General features: G+C 42.6%; 1 protein-coding gene and 2 long non-coding RNA genes across 4 annotated transcripts in view; 1 reads left to right on the top strand and 2 right to left on the bottom strand.

The window, feature by feature from the left end:
• LOC107265136 (protein turtle homolog A) overlaps positions 1–19,725 on the top strand; it is a 23,386-nt gene extending 3,661 nt beyond the window's left edge. Inside the window, exons 2-14 of one of the 2 annotated variants that reach the window (XM_015734240.2) lie at positions 7,143–7,275; positions 7,634–7,842; positions 11,087–11,197; positions 12,454–12,657; positions 15,201–15,352; positions 16,081–16,225; positions 16,365–16,495; positions 16,732–16,891; positions 17,068–17,361; positions 18,054–18,362; positions 18,461–18,790; positions 18,932–19,122; positions 19,301–19,725. In XM_015734240.2, coding sequence (XP_015589726.1) covers positions 7,143–7,275; positions 7,634–7,842; positions 11,087–11,197; positions 12,454–12,657; positions 15,201–15,352; positions 16,081–16,225; positions 16,365–16,495; positions 16,732–16,891; positions 17,068–17,361; positions 18,054–18,362; positions 18,461–18,790; positions 18,932–19,122; positions 19,301–19,597 — 2,666 coding nt within the window. In that variant the 3' untranslated portion in view covers positions 19,598–19,725. The remainder of the gene's footprint in view (positions 1–7,142; positions 7,276–7,633; positions 7,843–11,086; positions 11,198–12,453; positions 12,658–15,200; positions 15,353–16,080; positions 16,226–16,364; positions 16,496–16,731; positions 16,892–17,067; positions 17,362–18,053; positions 18,363–18,460; positions 18,791–18,931; positions 19,123–19,300) is intronic. The other variant, XM_015734255.2, reaches the window with a different exon arrangement.
• On the bottom strand, positions 16,422–17,216 carry LOC107265147. Its single transcript, XR_001537128.2, has 3 exons — positions 17,078–17,216; positions 16,643–16,722; positions 16,422–16,559 (listed from the first exon to the last, which is right to left on the bottom strand). It is a non-coding gene; the product is annotated as an uncharacterized LOC107265147 (long non-coding RNA).
• Positions 18,662–19,409, bottom strand: LOC112493674. The gene is made up of 3 exons (XR_003058244.1): positions 19,272–19,409; positions 18,898–19,200; positions 18,662–18,794 (listed from the first exon to the last, which is right to left on the bottom strand). It is a non-coding gene; the product is annotated as an uncharacterized LOC112493674 (long non-coding RNA).
• Positions 19,726–20,814: the final 1,089 nt, after the last annotated feature.

Here is a 20,814-nt window from a genome sequence, read left to right as displayed (position 1 = left end):
AGTATGCTGTATTTTTTTTTTTTTTTTTTTTTTTTTTTTCATAAAAACTATCTCACTGTATATACCGACGGTCTTTAACCATGTTTTCCGCTCTGGTATCCTTGGAACCTTTATTTCTCCACGTTAGATTTTTCTCTTCCCTTGTCGTGATTTACCGCGTTCTTTGCATTCTCCTCTTATTCCTCTCTCTTTCTCTCTCGCTCGGTTATATACAACTTATCCTCGTCTAAGGATGAACTCTTTGACAGAATACATACAGGCTAAACACCAGTCTATCAGAAGTACCCACCTCGTTAATACGTCCCATGTGACGCAGCCACGATATTCTTTTTCGTGTGTCGTTCAAAGCTGGCTCATTGAAACGCATAATGGCGAAGAGCCTTTAATATTTTTTCCTGACGAGGGCGAAACGTTGGAAAACAATAAAAATCTCGCGAGCAGGCTGTTCGAGAAGTGTGCCGATGTAATTGAGGAAGGATAAGGGTATTTTTGATTTCCTCATTTCACTACGTGCCAGCCCTCTTCGTGTTCCGTCACAACGAAATCCTTCAAGCCCGCGGATAAATGAAAGCCACGATAATATTTCCGAGGAAATCGTAATACCATTATTAATACCTTTTCGATAGCGTGAATTAATATTAGCGTTAATTCCCATATTACACGCGAAGCGGACTACGCACGTCCGCGTCTCCGAGGGCTCATTGAATGTTGGGCAGGCGACTTTAACCGTTGCTTTGCACGTAAAAATTTCATCAATTATATCTGATATCTATGAACGCGACACGCGATCTCGCACCCCTCGCGATACAGTCGCTCGTTAATGTATAATTATTCGTAGTCGAGCGTATTACGTACATCCAGCAAAAGTACATGCTATACGGGTGAAAAAGGCCTTTAATTCGACGGACTGAACTGTCTGGGATGTTACCGGGGTTCAATGAGGTCATGCGAAAAAAAAAGGGCAACGCCGTAGCCAAAGAGGGGGAAAAAAGAAGAGAAAGGAAAAAAAAAAGAGAGACACTCTTCCGTGCCACCTACGAAACCAACGAGCTTTGTGGTGCTTTCAAGTGTTTCATTTGGGTAGGTGGTAACGATTTTTACGAATGGTCCGACTACGCGCAACGCTTTGCTTTTCGGCATTGCCGCTGTACGTCGCTGCCTCCGCGCCATAACGTCACGCTGAGTTCTGGCAATGTCCGAGGGAGTACACGCCGATGCTTGACGATTGGATCGTGCCCTCGATGCCGTTTTAAATATCGGAAAACAGTGCTCGCGAAATAGCGCGAGCTCATCCATTAAGCCCTGGATGCTACGTGGACGCGACAAACGGACGTTCGAAACGACACTGGTGCTATAGCCGTGTCCATGGCAACGTATAGGTATACGGCTGATACGAGCAGCACATAGATGGCAAACTACGAGACTTTTACCTGGCAACGAAATCGCTCGAGAATCGTCAACATGCGAACTGGTCGCATAGCGTTATCATCGCATCTGTTGCGCGCGAAATGCGTCCCATCGACGTGAAATTTCCACCGAAGAAAATTACCGGATCCGCTCGAACGTAAAATTCAATCTGCCTTCCCTGCCATTTGCAAATTAGGCGGAACCCCTGATTACTATTCGCGCAAGTGCGCGTGGCAACGAGAGTGAGAGAGACGGAGGGAGGAAGGATCGAACAAGGGTAAGAGAGTCGCCGGAGGGAGATAATGGGTATGAGAGTGAGAGAGCGAGCGAGATAGATGGGAAGGGAGATAGGGAAGTAAGGGAAGTAAGGGAAGATTGCAGGAGGCGAAAATTACGGAATTCAGATCAGCCTTCTTGGCTGAGTTACTCTTGCCGAATGGAAATACTTTGAGAAATGCGTCTTAACGGTTATTCGAAAGAAACATTTTCATTCGTAATTGCCGCGCGTTGGCTCGAGTCATGCCGATGATCTTCGTCTTCCAGATGGCACCACTGTAATGAGACGAGTCGGTCGAGATCAGCAGTTCGGGCCATTCATAAAGTCCTCGTCAACCTATCCATCTACCTGGAAACACCTCATCAAGTTCCTCAGAGAACCTCCCTGGAGTTGCTCGTGAGTGAGCTCTCAAATTACATCTCATCAGATGGCTAGCGTACGATATTCAAATTATTCAACGGGTGTATATCACCCCTCTCTCTCACTCTCTCTTTCCGATGGCTTCTAACGAGAACATATGCAAACATATTCCCATGCACGGATAGATCATTCGCATAGCATCGAAAGTATAGTCAGAGCCATTAATGGAAATTTCAATCCGATATCATCTAGTTTAACACTCACGAGGATTGAGTAACCCCTGTACAGCTGCAACAATTCGCACAGGACCCTATCTATACACCATATACATATAGTCTGGCACCATTTGTTTCTTGCTTAATTATGTCCTGAAAATTAAACCACTCGTGCTCACGGTTCCCACCCAACCCTGCAGCACATCTTCGTACATTAATCACAGCTCGGTGCTAGGGAACCTTATCAAAAATGTATCCTTTCACGTGAGACATTAGCAAAAGTGGGTCTTGCCTTTTTTTACTTGACAGACAAGCAAACAGCTGCGCTTCACAGACTTTTCGGAAAGGACGTTGACGGTTGACTCTTACCTTTTTTTAATTTTTTTTTTTCTTTTTTTTTTAATCTTTTAACCTGGACAAGACGGCAGACTGGTTAACGTCACGGGGTACAGGACGCTCATGCACGGATAATGTGGTTTCGTTTAAAAATCGCAAGAGAGGATCCTCTCAAGAGAGTCAGAGGACTAGGCAAAAAGGACCTGGGTTATTTGAAAAAAAAAGAAAAAATTTCGTAAAGTGACAAAAAAAATAGCACTAACGGGTCGACAAGTTTACAAATGACGAGGAAACGTTAACCTGCGCTGTTTGAGTGCTGGGTAGTAAACGACTGGCAGGACTTTATATGGCGTGTTAAAGAGGCGCGATCGCCGGGTAAAGCGCGAAACTAATTTAAGGCCACTCTTAAGGATCTCCGGTAGTTTGAGAGTTGACGCATGCTCAAGTTCTTTTGTGGTTCCAATGGCCCGAGGAGTCGCACGGAGGACTTTGCTAGGGAAGAATGATCCTGGCGGAGAAAGAGCAACGGAGAGTAAAGAGATGCTGAGCGGTAGAGCGAGTGAGATATACTATCACGTATATCCTCACACAACGGAGACAGGTTATGTTTGTCGTACTGGATATCGTGGCAAAGGTGTCGTAGCAATTATCAACGAACGTGTATAATTACTTGCAGGTAGAAACAACTGTGTTTCCCATTACCGAGATACCGCTTTGCAAATTGGCACGCGTTTGGGTGGCCCATTTGTTCTCGCTTAGTAAACCCAGAAAGCGCAGCCAAGAAAATCGTCAAACAACACAGTACCGAGATACGAGTATACACTACTGGAGTAATAAGTCCTGCATAGGTAATAATAAAAGCAAGTAACTTTAAGGTCCTATTGCTCCACCTAAGATCAAGGTCTCGACAGAGGTAAAGAAAAAAACGAAAAAATAAGCATCAATCGAAACTTGTACGTTTGATTTGAAGAATTTGTAATATTCCATTCGCACCGCGTGCAGTTGTCACACGGGACAGTAAACGTCATCCTAGGTCTTCGAGAGGGATAAAAAGAAGAAATGTCAAAGGCGGTTCCTAAGGATGAAGGGCTGTTTGAAAAATATCAACACTCCCTCCGCGATAATATCTCTTGACACGAGATACGCTCATCGTCCTAACAGACTGTTGCTCTTTCGCTGTACTGTCATCAATTTCAAATGTTTCTGCTTTCGTGAGAAACTTTGCAAAACAAAACACCTCCAGGCCTCGTACGGTAGTTCGATCAATAGTCTGCGCCCTGCTGTACGATCCCGCACACGGACCGATCCGTCCTCCGGAAAACTTTAATGCAGTCAATTTATTGGAAACTCAAGTCCCCGTCCCTTCGCTCGATAATAATTGTACAGTGTACTCTGGGCTTGCGTGACGTCATCGCGGTAGATGTACCTACCTACAAGCTTCGAGCAGTGATACAGCAACGTCAAGCCTTACAGCTGCGGTAGCAGCGATTGAATTATCAGTAAATCTTGTTAACGGTCTTCGATAAACCGTCGAGCGTTGAGTTGCGCATCGGCCGCCCTTGTAAATTTCTAGCAATACCAAACGGCGCTCTGTGTATACGTGTAGACTTTGGATTAACGATCAACCGTAGATAATCCAGCTTGGAGAGACTCGCGGGAAAGTCGAACGAATCGGGAAACAATTGAGCGGGCCAAGTGTCCGTCGTACCTTATACTCTGGCCTACCCGTGAGCCACTGGATCGGAAATGAAAAACAGTCGTCGACCGGAGGAAATAAAAGAGCGGCTCGTACCCGCAAGGTTAGCGTAGTAAGGGAGGACAATCGAAAAAGTAGAATATGTCAGGCTGAAGGGTCGTCGCTCCAGCCTTTATTCCTTCATCCCGACAGCAACTTACTCTTAGCCAGCGTCCTCGAGTTTTTCGAATGTATTGTTGTTAAGCGGGGAAAATCGTAACGAATAAAGTTTCTCACCCTGGCGGACGATTGAATTTATCGCCCGGCCTTCCTGTAGGTGGACGATAACGTCCATTCTTGCCGCTACTTTTTCCCACTTCCTTCGTCACGACTTTTGGTTGGAATGTCGCGTCCCATAGCCACGGGCTGTCGTTCGGAGACGCGACGTGGACGTTTCCTCGTAATAAAAGGCGAGACAATGGAATCACCTAGGGTTGGTATAGCTGAAGGGAAATTGAGGATGAGCGACTGTGCTTCGGGCTGCTGAGAAGAAGGAATAGGAACAGGTGGGTCTCTGTGCATACAGTAGACGGTAGAGGTTAGTCGGTGCCTGAGTTGCGGCTGCTAGACGGCTATACCTCTTTGCACGCGTACGTATATGTAAACAGATATCTTTGGCGCGACACTTAACGTCTGAAGCTTCATAAAGTAGCACCTGGGATACGTGCGACGTGTAATAAAATGACGCAAAAGTAGCCTCGAGTGCTACCTAATATTTAGCGGTCCGCTCTCGCGCATTTACCTGTTGCCAGAATAAAACTTGGGTACGGACCTTTATGCTCGGCTCGCTTGATACCCCAAATTTTTAAACACGACTTGGTTTCATGTTGAGGATGTAAGCTTCGTGTCTTTTACGTTTTTTTTTTGAATAGCGATTTCTGTGTACCATAGAGAAAAAGGATAATCCGAGCCATTCTATCGTATGTATAGATATATGGTGCTGGTTGATACGTTGGAAGTCGACTCCTTTTCATAGTGGAAAAGTGCTGTACACGCAAAACTTTTACAAACGGATATACGTAGGTAAGTATCTACATCCTGTGTGAAGAGGATATCGACCTGGCCACCTTGATGCTTTCGCTTCCAGGACTGGCATAGGATCGCTTTAGGAACACTTTGAAGTCTCTACCATATGCATAATATAGATATCAATGGGATAGACACAATTTCAAAAATAATTTCATGGATTTCTCCACGATTGTACGCCAGTGCTGGTGTATTGCTCAGTTTCGTTAAAGCGATGCAATTTTACTCCATCTATATATTTTTTGGTCTCTTTTATCGGCCTGAATCTCTCGTCGATCTCGGTGACAGGCCAAATACCCACAAGTTGCTGATTCCGTCGGCTATATTTTTAGGAAGTCGTGGTTTCACTTTTAAATCTATTAGAAATGTATGAGCGTGGAAATTTTTCAAGAATATATATCTATATATATATATATATATATATATACACACACCAGGAATTCATAAAGGGCAAAAGTTATTACGATATTATGTAATAATTGAACGATACCTTTGAAAAGCGAAATTTTTCAAGAATATATATCACCCACAAGTTGCTGATTCCGTCGGCTATATTTTTAGGAAGTCGTGGTTTCACTTTTAAATCTATTAGAAATGTATGAGCGTGGAAATTTTTCAAGAATATATATCTATATATATATATATATATATACACACACCAGGAATTCATAAAGGGCAAAAGTTATTACGATATTATGTAATAATTGAACGATACCTTTGAAAAGCTATCCCGGCCTGCTAACTTTTCCGTTTGAATTATATGCAGTTATTTATTTATTTTGTGGACCGGCTTGGTGGAAGCTACTGAAATATTTGGTGAACGTTTCAAAGAGAAATCGCGTCCTGGCGCAAAGGAAGCCGCTTTTCCAAAACAGCGCCGCGACGCTTCTCGAAACGATCGATGAGACGGAGCTGGCTCTATAAATGTTTAATACATACTTTAGGAAAAGTTTTTCTTGGCCGTCTGTCTCTTTTCATTCTCCCTTTCTCGCTTTACTACTCGATTCTCCTGCACGGTAGGACGATAACACGATAATGCGGATAAATAATTCTAACGACGGAGAGTAAGTATAGGAGGGTAACGATCGTATCGATCTGTCCAATCGGGTTACAGAATTCTCTCTTGGTCTCTCACTGACTAACCAAACCTTCAAACCTTCTCATTCCTTCTCTCTCTCTCTCTCTCTCTCTCTCTCTGTGGCACTTTCCTCTTTACCAGGCTTCCCAGTCTACCTCGCTCTCGTTTAATTTATTTCCAACATTTTTCTTTCCTCGCTAGGACTTTACAGAAATGGAATGGCAAACCCTGCAGATACTGGCACGTATACGCAGTTACAGAGGACGAAAAGGAACGAACGAAAAATATCCTTTGACAAAAGAAGCACGAAGCTTGACTTATCTAGCAATAGGTTGTAGACACGACAAAGTGGTCGTCAACGATATCTATTTTATATTTCCATATCGGCAGGAAAAACGCATAATGGATATTCAGACAATACAGTATTTTCGTTACAGAGATAAAGGAAGGCCTAATATGTTTAACAATCCCAAAGCAAATTTTAGAAGCGTTCGGCTTACTGAAAAGTGGTAAATAAATCAACGAATTACGTTACAGCGTTGAATATCGATTTGAGATTGTGTCGGAATTAGAGAAATACAAAAGCTATGCCATCAAAAGTTGAACGCCGAATAAAATCCACCAACTCGTTACTAAGGGTTGAGGATCTTGACCGTGAACTATTATTAACCATAAAAATTAACGATACATGTTTCATTGTCTGTGCAGTACCTATATCCCACATCGTTGCCCAGGTCGGACACCCTACCTATCTTCCGTGTGACATATCAACCACCCACGAAGGCGATTTTGTACATCTAGTGCTATGGTACCGCGAAGATCTCGGAACGTCGGTTTACAGGTAAAAGGCTAATTTATATTCGTATAACTTAAGTGTAGATTAAACTTTCCTCCACGTCCTTGAAATTCCTGCCCAATATGTTCCAGCAAGTCTCTGGAGACGCTGGCAACTCTCCGATTTCTTGATCCTTCCTTGACTCCTGCCGCTTACAGCGTGAGAATTCTCGCGCGCGATACACCATCGACAAGCAGGAACATCCTTGCGCATCCCCAACATCCTATTCCTTTGCTTCCCTTATCCTTAAGTCAGTATTGAATTTCTCCTCTTCAGACAAGGTTGACCTTATCTGAACGCTCCCAGGATGAAATCGAGATAGAACTTCCCAGCATCCGTCCGACGCATTCTCTTGCTGTTACAGCGTAGACGCGAGAGACCGGAACTTCGGAGTTGCCGAAAGATGGTCCGACGACACCGTCTTCTCGAACAGGGCGACTTTCTTGCCCGACAAACAGCCGGCAGAACTTGGCGTCGATCATATAAAAGAAGAGGATGCTGGCATTTACAGATGTCGCGTGGATTTTCAGATCGGTCAGACCCGCAACTCCAAAGTCAATTTAACGGTTATCGGTGAGTTTGGTGAATGAGAACGACACCTCGTGTGCTGTTTAATGAATAACTTTTTTTTTTTCTTTCCACTTAAAAAAAGTTTACAATATCGGATCTCGATGCTTTTAGTCTCCTTTAATGGGGCTTCCGCGTTTAACGATGTTGCCAAGGAAAAAAGAGAGACTTAACGAAATAAAGGGTGAAGTTGTATCGGGTGGGTGGTGAGGTAGTATTGAAAAGTTATAATAAACCATCCATTCTATTTATAACATTACGGAGCCAACTGGGATCGGAGTTTCCGGACGCGAGAGGCAGAAAGAATTTCCTCGTGGTAATGAGCACTCTCGGTTATGTGCGTGCAAGTAAACCTTTTTCCGGTTGAATGCCAATTAACGTTCTGCCGTCCCTCGACTCAATAAATTCCGAGTCTAAGTATCAGTATCGATAATTAGAGTTTGCTCGGAAGAAAAATCTCCTAAATAATTTCCTCGAGAAATTTAAATCGACACTTTTAATAATCCATTCGGAGCTGCCCACTTGCGAGCCTACCGAGGTTTCTACTTTGCATTGCTTCCGTTTGGTCACGTACAAAGACGTACATCCACCTTACTTACCTACACCGCTACCTACCAGCCGAGCAACCACAGGAACTGTTTAATCAGTCCATTTATTTTCTCTTGCGTGCTTCAGAATTGGCTCGCGGCTCCTGGACCCAGCATCACGCTGTGGGAAAGAATTTCTTATAAAAAACGGCCCTTGGGCTTCATCAAATATCTTATACGATATATATTTCTTTTTATTGTATATGTATAATACTAACCAATAATCACCAATGGGGTATCAATGTACACTGATCGAATCCATGAGGAATATCAAGAATACATTAATTCACTTCATCTTCTTTTATTAGTTCATCGTGTACCGCACAATCGGTACTGGGAAATTCGAGGGATCCATCGTTTTATCCTGACGACAAAGACGATCCCGTTAAGTGCTCGCTACAGGTACCACAGGAAGTGTCTCGAAATTCAATTTCGACATTCTCTGGGGCGAACTTCGTCAAAAGATCTTATGCTCGACTTATATTGTCTACAGACGTATCGCCCTCTCAATCTGGCCCGAGCCTCGACTTCACGTAATCCAAGGCACTCGGTGTAATAAGCCAAGGACATGCGAATTCTCCTGAATTGCGTTTAACGCTCCAAATGTCGGGCAGGGACGTACCGCTGTATCAAAGTGCCTGTGCGCCTGCATATAGATTACCATCGTGGATCCATATACCCGGTATAACGCGTAACAGGATACGCAGACTTTTATCCCACGAAATTCGAAGACGCCATATTTCTTACATCTGCGATAAGCTCCTCGAGTTGCCTTCGGCAGGTGAAAAGTATATTAAATTTTTTTAATTTTCTCTGCGTCGCTTTGTATGACATATAAAAAATAGGAAAACGGCGGGAACGGTGATGAATTTATAATCCACTCAACAGGCAGGATTAATTGCTGGAATTGAAAGAGTCATTAATCGAACCCCGTCAAGGCGTCATTAGGATTATCCTGGAGCTTAGCGACCGTTGGACGGCTCCATCCACCGCGACGGAATGGACATTGTGCTCGTGTAGAGGGACCACTGAGTTACGTCAGGGTTTCCACAGAGTATATTCCAAGTATAACTTCCGAGATTCAACAGCGTCCCGACGCGCATTATGCAATTCCATGTATCGCCGAAGTTGAGCCTCCTACATCTCTTTCGCGCGCAACTTTGAGGTTATACCCAGGGTGCCGCCCCTGGGATAATTATTATAATCGTTACCGCGGGCGAAGAGTCCCAACGAGATTTTATCTCGACAATTTGTTATATTCGGCTCTGCCAGCTCCAACAGAATCCAGAATCTGGACCTAGCGGACTCTTCTTACAAATTTTCAGAACAATGGCAAATCTATTGGTTATCAGTGTAATAGGGAATACAAACCGGATGTCAGATTGCTCCCTATAGGATCAAGTGTCCGGACCCCGATCTGTGTACTTTATATTAAGCAAAAGGATTGTCAGATAAGGAGTAATGGATGCGTTGAATGTAGAGCCATTGTAACCCGTTACTTTCGAATTGTTCGAATCAAATGACCAAGCTGGGTTAATAATCTCGTTAAATTTCTAGCTGCTACCTCGATCCTCTTCAGTTCACCCTCTATCCTTCTGCGTTACGTCTATGGTACTTGTAACCAGTTACGATAGGATAACATAAGCTAGCACACGTGAATCGAAATGATGTTCCATAGCCAAATCTATAAAGGACTGTATCGTAAATTTCAAAATTTCATATGTATACATATATACGTACATGCAAAGGCACCTTAGTGACCTAAAAATTTGAATATAATGCATCCATCGTAAATCATATCCGGCATGCGAAATCTCTCGAGTCCTTTTTCCTACTTTAGGTTATATATGAATAACTGGACAAGATCGCCATTCTTTGTGCTATATATATATATATACATTTTCGTGAGGTAGCATTGTCGTGAAAATACCTCCGGATCGAACCTGTGAAGTAACCTTAAGGCCACGTCACAGCGGCGACGATGTGAATACGACAAAGCCAGCATTCGCGTTTACGATCCCCGACTTCAAGGGGAATTTACATCGAAGCGAAGCTCCACGTCGAAAGTCGAACAGTCGCAGTCACTTCGTTACCCTCGGCAGCTTTAAGCGATTTAGTAGCGAGTTCCGTTAACCCGACAGTGTCCTGGTTTCCTTTCACCGCGGGCAACCCTCGACCCACCGGTACCGGAAGTGTCTCTTCGCAATTCCAATCCCAGGAGCTTCAATCAGCTTGCCTTAACCTCGGTGTCTTTTGAGCTAATCACTAATTCCATTATCGGCATCTAATTGTCTATTATCAATGTTCAGAATTGAAAGTAACTTTCTTTCGTCCTTTTATACTTATCTTTTTTTCCTTCCAAACGTTATCATTCTTTTAATCGAACAATGCCCCGTGATATCAGCCAGCCCTATTTCTTTTTGACTCCCACCCCGATTCTAACCCCGTGCTCTCCCTAGGTAATCAATTTCTACCCGAGGAAAACGTGCCTCGCTTTCATCAGATGTTTCGGGCTGCATTAAACGATCGTTGAAAAGTCCGTCCCTACTAGATAGCAGGAGCAGCAGTCCCTGTTTCATTTCCTTCTTATCGGTATCTGACTATCGTCGAAACCTCATCGCGATGCGCCCATTTCTCACGCTGAATACCATTCTCTGCCGCAGTTCCGCCCCAGAAAATCGTGATACTGGACAACTTTGGGGCCGTGCAGAATGATCTGGTCGGACCTTACATGCAAGAAGAGGATTTACACTTGTTCTGCGACGTCTACGGCGGTGAGTACCTTGACTGTGTAGTTCGTATTAACATTGTCGCTCGCTTTACGACGGCACGGCGGATTGATGGCTCGACTTGGAATTTACAATTGTATCCTGGCTTCGTCCGACATGAAATTCCGGAAAAGTTACGTCACTGGACAGCGTATGTGGAAGGTGGTATCGGCCGACGTAGGAAATCTTGGAAATGCGAGTTTAGATTACTTTCGACTGCCGATCTAAAGCTCGTATCCCTCTACACGTGGAATCGATACTTATACGTGACTTTAGGACGGGATAGAATATTAAGAAAGGACTGATATGACACTGGTCACTATTTCTTTTTAGTTTTATAGTATTTTTCATAGACGATTTTTCTCGTGAAGTATATATATAGTGTATGTATGATACGGGTAGATCACTGTCACTGTCACTTTTAGTTGTTTGATATTTTTTTTTTTTTTACAAATTATACACTGTCGAATTGAGAATTTTTTTGGACATTTTTCTTATCGGCACTTGACCTAATTTTATTCGTGTAACGCTGAACGATTTTCCCTGTAGGCTTATGATTACGTTTTTTTTTTTTTTTAGCAAACACGCTCTCGGTTGTTCAATCTCTACGGTGATTTTGTTTAATGTTACCGGATTGTAACGCGGGCTCGATAAATATGAAGAAATTAAAAACCTATCACAGTCGGAATACGCTGTTACGTTAAAATCGACAAACACTCGAGGCACCGCTTGGTATTATCCATTTATAGCTCTTTGGGAGTTTTCAAAGCACGATCGGCGTCTCACGTAATTTTCAGTGGAGGAGGAGGAGGAGCTTCGGCGTCGTGATATAGACGGGGGGTGTCTATGGGGATGCTCTTGAAAGTATACGAACCCAACCGAGTGGAAAATACGATCAGGTCGATTTTGATTTTGCATTTTTGGAAAATTTTAACAGGATCCGTCAGTCCTCATATTGTAACGGCTCGTCTGAATGCTCATCTGAACAAATTATATATGGGTTATATAAAAATTGTATATAACGTTTTATATACGAAAATAGACATGCATAACATATATATAATAAATAATTCATATAACAAAAAAAGGATCGTTATATACTGCAATTCAATATTTCAATGAAAAATTCCATGTAACAGGTATATTTTGATTACATGCTATAGCACGTCAAATTGATTTTTAATTTTCCGTGCAGCAACAATTTGTAGGGACGTGAATTGACGTTTCGGCGGACAATAAAGTTAAATCGACGTTGTTCGCAGGTAAACCATCACCCACGGTTTCGTGGTACCACAACGATAAGCTTGTAAATAATAAAAGTACCGTCATACGAAATGGCCTGATACGGAGTGAAATTCGTATAATGAATTTGGGCAGGAACGACGTGCATTCCAAGCTGACTTGCAATGCAACGAATAACAATATGTCGATGCCGTTATCCTCGACTGTCCGTGTGGACATGAAATGTAAGTATTTACGGAAAATTTACGGGAGCCAGAATTGTTGAAAATATTAAATTTGAATAATAATATATACATACACCCGCTCTCAGCGCACGACCACAGCTAGTCGGACTGGCCGGCTCGCTGGCTCGCGGTTCCTCGCTCGATATTATATACCTGCTATACGATATATCTATATACAGAGTTATTCAGGACGAAAGCGCTAACCGAAGTTAACGCGTCCGTTTGATTTCTGTAGTGAAGCTAACTTCAGTCAGTCCATTTTTCCTTAATAATATTCTGTGTATATAGATATATATACATGGTATAGAACTTTCATTTATACGAATATAACGCGTTAAATATAACTGCTCAATTTTGGGGATCTACAGCCTCCCGACTACCTTGTGCAGGTTAACGAGCGATGTTCAGGCGGTCGCTTGCGAAAGAAGCAACGAGAAGTCAGCCGCAGAAAATTCTATTCAGGACGCGATCTTCGCGTTCCACGTACATATAAATTGGGTGTAGTACAGATCGCTGGCGATATTTTGTGTATTATTTTGTTTGCTCCCTTGTCCCGTTCCCTTTGTCTCTTCCGTCCAACGTAGATTCTTCTTCGAAGGGGAAATCGGCGAGCCGCAGTGCGGAAGCAACCGCAGACACGGACAGTCGTGTCCGTGACGAACGTAGATACCGCGGGCTGCGGCAGGTTGTTCGCGCAGTGAAATCAAGATGGACGATACAATTTAGAAAAGTTACGCTTCGGGGGAGGGTTTCGAAGCATCTAACCCCTCCTGCGGGATCCCCTGCATTTTTCATGAACCTTAAACTTTCCCGACGCGTTATAAAAATAACTCCGGCTGAAAAAAAAGAAAACAGCCATGAAATTTCAAATACGCGATATCTCTCATTCTCCAGATCTCCCCTTGGCGAAAATTGATGATGAGCCGTAACGTCTGGTTATCCAACGTAGGAGATGGTTGTGCCAGCTCACAAATCCACTTTGAATTGAGAGACTGCTCGCTAATACACCCTATGGCCGTACCTTCGTAAAGGCCCTATGTAACACATTCGCATGTACCAGATGCCCTGCCACCAGTCACGTGTATCAAACTTACACGAAAGGCACTATACGCACACGAGCGATTTGACTGCTCTACCGGTGCGCCTTTTACCCCCGGCTCGCACTTTGAATTTCATTATCCACAGGGAAATTGGATCCACCGATCAATTACCTTATTCAGCGCTTCGACGCCATGCATACGAAATCCTCACGGACGATTAGCGATCGTCCCTAAGATCATCTTGAAAAAATCTCAGTGGACTCCTCATCTCCTTTGTATACATCCCTGACTATGTAAAAGACACAGGGATATACATATATACCTATCAAGTAACAATAGCAAATCGTTATCGTGTAAATCCTTATTCGAATTTAGCTTCAGGCCCCCTTTCACCTTTGCATACGAACGATCGGCCACCTGCCTTGTATTCCCTGAGCGTCTATCAACGTGTCGCTCTAACGTGGGAGTCTCCTGAGACTAAGGCGGATGTGACACGGGCCGAATATTCTCGTTAGAATGGCTTTTTAGCCCAACCACGTCGAGCTGTGCTCCACTCTCGAGATCGATAGTCCGACGTAGCCCTTTACGTCCCTGGACTCTCCCTACCTATCTACCTAACTATCTCTCTCTCTCTCTCTCACTCTCTGTCTCTCCACTGACTCTTACTAACCTTATAATTTTCGAGGCAAATAATGGCACGAACGCTGCACCTTTAGTCACACTTTTCATCCAATTTCCTCTCATCTTGAAAGCCTTGACTTCTTATCTCAAAGTGAGGTACTTAGATTGAAGCACCCTTTCAAAGCGACTACTTTCCGTGCTAGTCAAGGCCTTACAGCCTGACAGCGTTTATATGTCCGTTTAGCTGATAACCCAACCGGATTCTATACCCAGCGGTAGACAGTGATTTCACTCTCGATAGGTTGTCCACTGTGTCCCGTATCGACTTTCTGGCATATATTCGACAATCAGTTCGATGTGTCAAATCGTTTTTCGATGGGATCTAGCTGGTCCGTGAATCGATAGAGGACGAGCAACTCGTGCCGTAGACTTAACCGAGGTAGTTCAGGGCGAACATTTTCTGCGGTCTACTGCATTATGCATTTATGCACCCCCCGTGCACGGGAGAAGCCCTTCGTAACTTTTAAATTATTTAATACCTATTAGCACCTTAAAGAGAGCTGTTTACTCGTCCGCAGTCCTCGTTCAGCGAAACCCGACGAGATCGCTGCACGCCGGATATTTGATTTCGTTCTTCATATCCGTCTTATGTCTCAGATCCTTGTTTGCGTCTTTACACAAATGAGGGTCGTTCCTTGAAATTTAGAGTTTTTAGCGTTTTTCTGCTTTTTCCCCTAATGAGATCCGATTGCCAAAGGAAGAAGGACGATGTTCAATCGCTCTGTAACAAATAGAATTTATCAGTGCCAATCGATGCTGTGTATGGCAGTATCTTCTTAATAAAATAAAAGAGGTAACGATTAAGCGTACGTCTATTTTTAGTGGAACCACTAGAAGTTAACATAATCGATGCCAATCAGCCGCTGTCCGCTGGAAGGAAGTACGATCTGTTATGCAAAACGAGTGGATCTCGACCGGCAGCCACTGTCACTTGGTGGCGCAATGATCAGCGATTGGTGGACGCCAAGGAAACCGTAAGTGCGCTATACTCATCTGACAAATGACAGGAAAAAAGGAAGCTATCATTCTCCACCTAAGCACCGATTCATTCCCATTCGTCCCACCGAGACAATATTCGAGTCTCCGCAAACAGGGCCATTCTCGAATGGCCTAGGCCGATTTAGCCAGAACTAATTGTCCCCCCGTAAATAGTTCGGAAAGTAATTCAGCCTCGCTCCTGGCTCGCTCGTCAATTACATCTGCAGACGTGAAACGGCGGTGCCACGGAAACGTCCATAAGTGCGACTTCCGTCTTATGTTAAGCTCGTTTAATTGGAATTGGAAATTGCAATTTCGTCGCACCGGGCCTGCCTCCTAGGAACTTCACTGGCGGAAGTTCACCGGCGGAAAATGTAATAGAGAATTCCGGTTTTCACTGGCGCAGTTCTAGTCCGATCGATGTCCTACTCTCGTTTGCTAGTCATTTACTTTTTTTTCTTCTTATTCCTTTTTCTTCTTTTTTTTTCATTTCATTTGTCCTCTCTTCCCTTCCTACGCTTTCTATCCTTTCCTTCCTTCCTTCCTTCCTTCCTGGTGCCGTTCCTCGCTTCCATTCGTCTCTTTTCCTTTGCTTCCTCTCCTCTCCTTCTCCCTTTAACCCCACGACAACGAAAAGCCGCTTTGATGCGACTCAGAGGAGACGCTAAAGACGGCTAATCGGACTTCCTGAACGTTCGTCTGCCATGGGGTATTGTGCTTCCAGAGATCCAGCGACGGGAATACAACTACAAGCATTTTGTCATTCATGGCTACCGAAGCCGATGCCGGCAAAAACTTATCCTGCCGTGCGCAAAACCCGATTATGAGAACAGAACCAATAGAACACCGTTGGACATTAGAGATACAGTGTAAGCACACAAGATCCAAACAGTATTTCCTTTTTCTTGGTTTTATCTCTCTTTTGGTAGATCCTTTCTGACACAAGTCGTACCACTCTGAGAACCTTCCGACCACTCCAGTTCTTTAACATCACTCTCGCACTTCCAGACACACCTGAGACGCGAATACAGCTGGGCACGTCCCTCAATCCAGATGACATACGCGAGGGGGCAGATGTTTACTTCGATTGCCTAATACGAGCCGAACCACCCGTTTACAAAGTAGAATGGCGACAGCAGGTATGATCAATTACTATGAGTAGAGTCGCCTTGAAATTTCTTCGACGCTGAGAGTGCGTAAGCGCTATGGAAAAAAGAAAGAAAAAAATTCAGATTATTCTTGGCTCGTCCAAAGTCTTTTTTTCTTAAATACAGTATGCTGCTCACCTTTTCCCAGAGCCGTCGTCTTTTTTCTAATTTCATTATAACCCAACGGAGCATTTGCAAATCGCTCGAGGCCATTACTTCTGTTGCAGGGAAAAACTCTTAACCATAATATTACACAAGGAATAATAATAAGCAACCAGAGTTTAGTACTGCAAGGCGTCGACAGAAAGAGTGCCGGGAATTATACATGCGTTGGCTACAATACCGAGGGCGACGGGGAGAGCGCCCCTTTTTATTTAAACGTTACGTGTGAGTATAATGCAGCAACCTATGTCAGGACATTAATTAACGGAACCAACTGAGCGCAGCGCTGCACCGTCAGAGCTACATTTTATTAAAGTATCCTCAAATAGATGGTTTCACGTTTAAATTTACCATCCACATTGCCAACCCATGCTAATGCCATCGACATTTCATCCACGCAGTCGCACCTACTTGCAAATCAAATCAGACCAGGATCCACGGTGTGGCAAAGCAGGAGAAGGCCAATATAATGTGCAAGGTCGATGCAAATCCTTCCGAAGTGCAGTTTCGCTGGACCTTTAACAACTCGGCGGAAAGTATCGACGTTGCCGCTGGGCACATAGCGATGGCTGGCACCTCCTCAATCGTTTCCTACACCCCCATGACGGAATTGGATTACGGCACTCTTCTCTGCTGGGCGACAAATAGCATCGGACATCAGCGCGTTCCTTGCGTTTATCACATCATTCCCGCAGGTACGCTCACAAGTGATCGTCGACCTGAAATACATTATTCTGTCATTTGCCAATTGTGTACAACAAAATTAATATTATTGCTATTCGTCAGAACCAATGTTCTTACCTGAATTTGCAGTATCGTTTATATTCATATGTTCTAACCATCAGATACTTATACGACCTGAAACGTATAGCAAACACACGAAGTACACGTCTTTGATAAAATGTAATTTGATTTTTTTTCTTCCCCTAAAGGATGAACATTTTTTTTCATGCATATACGTTATACATAGACTTACGTGATATCCAGATATATCACGGTTTGAAAATTATCCAGAGAAAATTCGTTTCTTATATATATGTAAACGTAATCCTATCATATAGTCCATACGATTTCTTTTCTGATACGTGATACTCCCTATAAGAACATTATTTCCCATTCAGATATCTTATACATTATTCCTTATGACAATGGTATTCCCTATCCACTGAAAATTATAATACAAATACATTTATTTCCTCCTGGATCAATATATACCCCACTGAAATTCCAATATATATCTAAAATGTCAGCAGCTTCAATGTATCGCAGAGCACAAGTAAAACAGCTCACGGCAGATATTACCAACAGTTACCAACGTGCCAACGGCACGGCATATACAGAATACATTAAAAGCAACTAGAATCCTGCACCTAATAATTTCCCGCAGGTCGACCCGATATGGTTCACAATTGCACGACATCCAACACCTCCTCCAACTCCTTCTCGGTACAGTGCACGGAGGGTTTTAACGGAGGCTTAACGCAGTCGTTCCTCCTCGAGGTGAGAGAGAGCAACAGCCAGGAACTGCGAGCTAATCTGACGTCACCGGTTCCGCGATTCAGCGTGACTCATCTTGAATCCGGGGCGTTATATCAGGCATGCATATACGCGTACAATGATAAAGGACGCAGCGAAGCAATGGTGGTGCAAGCAGGTACATTGCGTCAGCCAGAGAAACAACTGACATCCGAGTCAGGTAAATGCAATGGATGCAGTTTGTTGCGGGAGCATTAATGCACTGGCATATTCACATATCGGATATATCATTGACAACGTCACGATACACAATTACAGATCGTCCCCGTCAACACATGAAACTAACGCCAATGCTAAGCGTCATGATAGGAGTTTTCGCAGCTCTCGTTATAGTGGCAGTGATAGTAATGATAGTGCTGCGCATTCAACACTCTCACGTCGATGACCAAGGCAAGTCCCACGTGGAGGATCTCGGGAAGCCGACGAAAGCAATTCCCATTCAGAGGGAATTGAGATTCCGTGAGAGCAGCAGCTTATTGGCAGAGGAGAAGCTACCCGGCAGTCCGTTTAGGAAGCTGGACACGAGCGGAGATGCGAATGAGAGCGATGAGAAGAATCCGGACATCATACCGCAGCAAATCAGTGCTGGTGCCTATAAACAGAATTCACATAGCTTTAATCCATTCCGATTATTACGATCGAATAGCCTTCTCTCTCGTGTACAGATAATTACCGTAGCCTTTTGATATACGAACCTACTTCTGTACCTCGGGCATTTTTATTTGACAGGTGACGAGCCGTCCGAGTATCTTCGAAAAAGACGACTTGTCTCGACAATAGAGACATCGCCCTCGAGAAATCTTTTAAAGCATCCGACTGTTACTGCCGTCGGCGGACATGGCAATTACGTCGGCTATTGCACCATTCGCAACGGGATGCCACTGCACGAGCTATCGAACTTAACGTCCAAGCATAAAAGCGTAAGTATCGCAATGCCATAGCGCCACTAGACTACTTCCTCGTTAATAGCCAGACATCTGATACATAACACTCTATATCTGAAAAGTATATAAAAAGTCATTCTTAAGGTTACATATAGATATATAGTATACGTATGCGCGCTATATACCTGACGTATCGTGATGTTTACATATATAGTGCATACCCGTGAACGCCATGAGCTCTCAGTTTCAACCGATGGTCAGTGAAGTGTACGATGGCGGAATTTGCACTTTACCCAGGCAACACTGGCCGAATCAAAGTGTTCAGTCAATGACAATGACCCCGCCGATTTTGTACGCTGGATTGGGTGTGGTGAACAGGACTTGCCCTGGTGGTACGGTCCTGCCAAAGGAAGTCGAGGCCAGACTGGCTGGTCAATGTTGCATTCAGTCGCATAAAGACACGACGATAGGTACGCCGCTTGTGACGGCCAAGAGGGAGAGTTCTGTGTGACGCTGTTATCCCAGACAGAACTATATGCTGCGACTACGTCGTCGTTGAGTGTTAAGGATATTGATTTTCATTATTTTTTTTTTTTTTTTTTTTTTTTTTTTTTTTTTTTTTTTTTTTTTTTTTTTTTTTTTTTTTTTTTTTTTTTTTTTTTTTTTTTTTTTTTTTTTTTTTTTTTTTTTTTTTTTTTTTTTTTTTTTTTTTTTTTTTTTTTTTTTTTTTTTTTTTTTTTTTTTTTTTTTTTTTTTTTTTTTTTTTTTTTTTTTTTTTTTTTTTTTTTTTTTTTTTTTTTTTTTTTTTTTTTTTTTTTTTTTTTTTTTTTTTTTTTTTTTTTTTTTTTTTTTTTTTTTTTTTTTTTTTTTTTTTTTTTTTTTTTTTTTTTTTTTTTTTTTTTTTTTTTTTTTTTTTTTTTTTTTTTTTTTTTTTTTTTTTTTTTTTTTTTTAATATCGTTCGGTTACGGGTGTATTACGGGGAGTCTCTGTCTCCTTTAGTTCTTTTTTCACCCGATAATATATATATATATATATATATATATATATATGCCACAACAAGTTTAGTATATGTATATATTACTTCTCTATGTTCAATCAAGTGCCCTTTTATATTGAAGGAAACTTAAAAGCTACATTTAATATAAATGTGACGAGCTGTGCGTTAAACTGTGTGTACGAATGAGTTACGTGCATAATCGATGTAATTGTAAATACCTTAAATATCGAGATATTTTATACAGATTGATAGTATAATAATAATAACAATTATCTGACTTTTACGGACATTGTCATATTTATAGGTGTACATGGGGATACCATATGTGAGCGTGTGTTTGTATATAAGGGAAAAATATATTTCCATTGTATGGATATGTATACAGGATTGTGTATATATATACGTACGAGCGTATATGACGACCAGAATAAAGTACACTGAAGAAACGGCATTGTACCTGAATGGTATCATTGCAAATAAATGGGAACAAGAACAAAACTAGCGGTGACGAGATAATTGGAAGTGCAAAATAAAGAGAGACATATCGTTCAGTTTTCCATCCTGGAAACCGAGTTCAACGACGAATGTTCAAAATCCCCATTACTTTTCAGTCTGCGATATTCTGGATTTTATTGTGAACGTTAAGTATATCTGTATAATGTATAAAGTAAATCTTTCTTCGAGTAATCGTACCGAATATTAACGTTGTTTTAAAAAAGAAATCTTTATC

Source organism: Cephus cinctus, unplaced genomic scaffold, assembly GCF_000341935.2.
Source record: "Cephus cinctus unplaced genomic scaffold, Ccin1 Ccin1_scaffold0013, whole genome shotgun sequence".
Lineage (NCBI taxonomy): Eukaryota > Metazoa > Arthropoda > Insecta > Hymenoptera > Cephidae > Cephus > Cephus cinctus.
The sequence above is the reverse complement of the archived record's forward strand: the minus strand, read 5'-3'. Positions and strand labels throughout refer to the sequence as shown.